Source organism: Myotis davidii, unplaced genomic scaffold (assembly GCF_000327345.1).
Source record: "Myotis davidii unplaced genomic scaffold, ASM32734v1 scaffold448, whole genome shotgun sequence".
NCBI lineage: Eukaryota > Metazoa > Chordata > Mammalia > Chiroptera > Vespertilionidae > Myotis > Myotis davidii.
This window is the reverse complement of record NW_006383009.1, coordinates 4206469-4209236: the sequence shown is the minus strand read 5'-3', so window position 1 is coordinate 4209236 and position 2768 is coordinate 4206469. Positions and strand designations below refer to the sequence as shown.

Below are 2768 nucleotides of genomic sequence, written 5' to 3'. Positions count from 1 at the left end.
CCCGCCCCCCCGACCCTGCCTGCCCAGCTAGGCTGGCAGGTGGGTTTTGTATGGTACGTTGATACTGATGTGGATATAAAACATTGAACTCAGTGGATGCTTCTGTTATTGGCGCGCTTCTCCATGGCCACTGTGTGCTGGGGGCCTGGCATTCACGTGGTCACACAGAGAAGGGCTGGAGTTTAACTCAGGCTGCCCGTGGGGGGCCCCCCCCCCCAGTCTCCTCCCCCTAGTGTAGCTGCTTCTGTCCAGAGAAGTTGAGAGACCTGACCAAGGTCACACAGCAGAGAGGTTCAAACCCTGAACTCTGGCTTAATCAAGGGACCCCAGACTCCAACCCAGCTCTTCACTGGCCCCCTCGGTTTGAGTCCCAGCACTCAGCCACCGGCCATATCGTGATGTGCAACTTCCCCATTGCCAAGTGCGGTCAAGAGACACAACCCCTACCACGCCACCCCCAGAGTTCTTTCTGAGCTGGGGTTATGTGTATGAGTCCATCCAGCATTGTGAGCAATTATTGAAAGGTGAGCATGGTGGATGGTGCACGTGGGCCGGCTAAATAGCCATCTCAGATGGTGACTAAAGAAAACTGAAATTATTTAAGGGGAGGGGTTGGGGATGAGCTATCCAAAGGGAAGGGCCGTGCCGGGAGCCGGTCCATCCTTGCTGCTTGACACAGTCGCTGCAGGAAAGAAACATCTGCACAGCATATGTTTCAAGGGACCTGGCGTATATAGCATACTGTTCTTAATATGTTTGCTTCCCTTCTTGAGTCAAAAAGTTTGCCAACCCCTGACCTAGACACAGAATCTAGACACAGAACCTAGAGACAGAACACAGAACCTAGACACACAGAACCTAGACACACAGAACCTAGATAGAACCTAGAGACAGAACCTGGCTACAGAACCTGGATAGAACATGGCAAGAGAACCTGACTAGAACCTGGTGACTGAACCTGGCTGGAGAACCTGGACTGAACCTGACTGGAGAACCTGCACAGAACTTGGCTAGAGATTGTGGCTAGAGATCCTGGCAAGGCTGCTGATCAACTGAACGCTGTCTCTGTGTCATTCCTTCTTTGCCTACTCCATCCACACCTTTGGGGACCCCTGGACCTGCTGGGGTTGGACCCCAGCAGGGCCGCACAGCGCTGAGCCAAGGGGACATTGGGTCGACGATGGCAGCGCCCAGTAGCTAGAGTTTCATCGTTATATGCAGTCACTGGTGGGAAACGTCACCAGTAGGTTTGGGGGGTGAGCTGGTGGGTATGGAACGCAGGTGTGCAATCAGGTGCCTTCGGGACACTTTCCATTCCTTGTGTGGTCTGACTCCTGGTGTCTAGCGAGTTTTTCCTGGTCTTTTGTTCTCCTGTGGCAGGAAGCTTACAAATGGCTGTTAAGGATTGCATTGTCCTATAAGCCTAACAATTGTATTTATCTATTTCTTCCACCCTGCCCGGCCCAGAGAGAGCACCCAACTAGCTCCCAAGGTCGCGCTGTTTCGCTTGGCAGAGACTTCAGGAAGGAAATGGGTTTTGCTGAGGGTCCACAGGGATGGGATGGGCAGATCATCCAGCCACAGGGACTTCAGGCAAAGCCTGGGCCCCAAGCTGTTGCCATGAGCGTGTGTGTGTGTGCACAGGCTGGCGCTGCCCTAGCGTGTGTGACGCGGGCTGTGGGACCTGTGGCCGTGGGGCGTTGGCTGTATTCCAGGCCAGGTTGTGCGCGTTTCCTCCTGTGAGGTCTGACTCCGTGTCACGTGTCACGACTGGAATGTGAGACCTTGCAAAGTGTGACTATCTCAGTCGTTCTCCCGGTACGCCCAGCTTCCAGTCCTTCGGCAGGGCTGTTCTGTCTGCCTTCACTGCTGCCCTGTGTCCCCCCCTCCCAGGGTCACAGCCCAGCTGCCCCACCCCCCTCCCAGGCAACTGTCCCTCTGCCTCTGAGTCTTCCACGGTGGCTTTATTCCCCTACCTCCCTCTTCTCCCATTTTATAGACTAGAAAACGGAGGCTCCATCACTTGAGGTGCCCAGCACGGTCCTGGGGCTAATCTGGCCTGGCTGGCTGCTGGTTTGGGTCCTACATGGGCATCCCCCACCCCCACCCATGGACATAGTTCAGGCTTCAGGGATTACTGCTCCAACCCCAGGGGAGCTTGCTGAGGAGCCAGGATGCGGCCAACCCCTCTCCCCACCCAAACCCCTAACCTGGGGAAGAATGACCACCAGCTTCCTCCACCCCCTAGAGTCAGGGTGGGGGCCAGGGGAAGTGAGCGGCCCTGCTGCTCTGGCTTCTGCTTTCTGGCCCAGCTGTGGCCAAGCCTGAGTCAGCCCCTCGGGACTGTATCTGGGCTGGGGAGTGGACTGGGGCTGGGTGAGGGCAGGGCCATGGGTTAGGAGTAACGGGGGTCTTGAGCCAGGCTAGGGAAAGGGTTCCGGGCTGTGCAGCCAGTGCCCACTCCCAGGTAGGAAGGCAGGCCCGCCCTCCCCAGCCGCCCATAGTGCAGGGATGCCCCGGCTGGGGGCAGGGGGCCAGATCACCCTAGCTGCCCCAGAGGGCTCTGTGGTGCGAGAAGACCCTTCCGCCTCCCTCTCTGTGTCTGTTTCTGAAGCCCCCGCCCCACGTGCGCTCCCGGAGCTTGATCCCAGCTTCCCGTGTCTGGGCTGGGCAGATGCGGGGCTGGGGTGAGGGTGAAGCGCTGAGCGGCCGGATGGCCAAGTGTTTGCTCTCCCAGCACCTGGCGGGAGTGGGGGGGTGAGGGTGGA

General features: G+C 57.8%; 1 protein-coding gene across 1 annotated transcript in view; it reads left to right on the top strand.

Moving 5' to 3' along the window:
- The first annotated feature begins 2511 nt into the window (after window positions 1–2511).
- Window positions 2512–2768, top strand: part of IFI30 (interferon, gamma-inducible protein 30) — a 3525-nt gene continuing 3268 nt past the window's right edge. Inside the window, exon 1 of the mRNA XM_015557712.1 lies at window positions 2512–2568. Within this exon, the coding sequence (XP_015413198.1) occupies window positions 2512–2568 (57 nt within the window). The remainder of the gene's footprint in view (window positions 2569–2768) is intronic.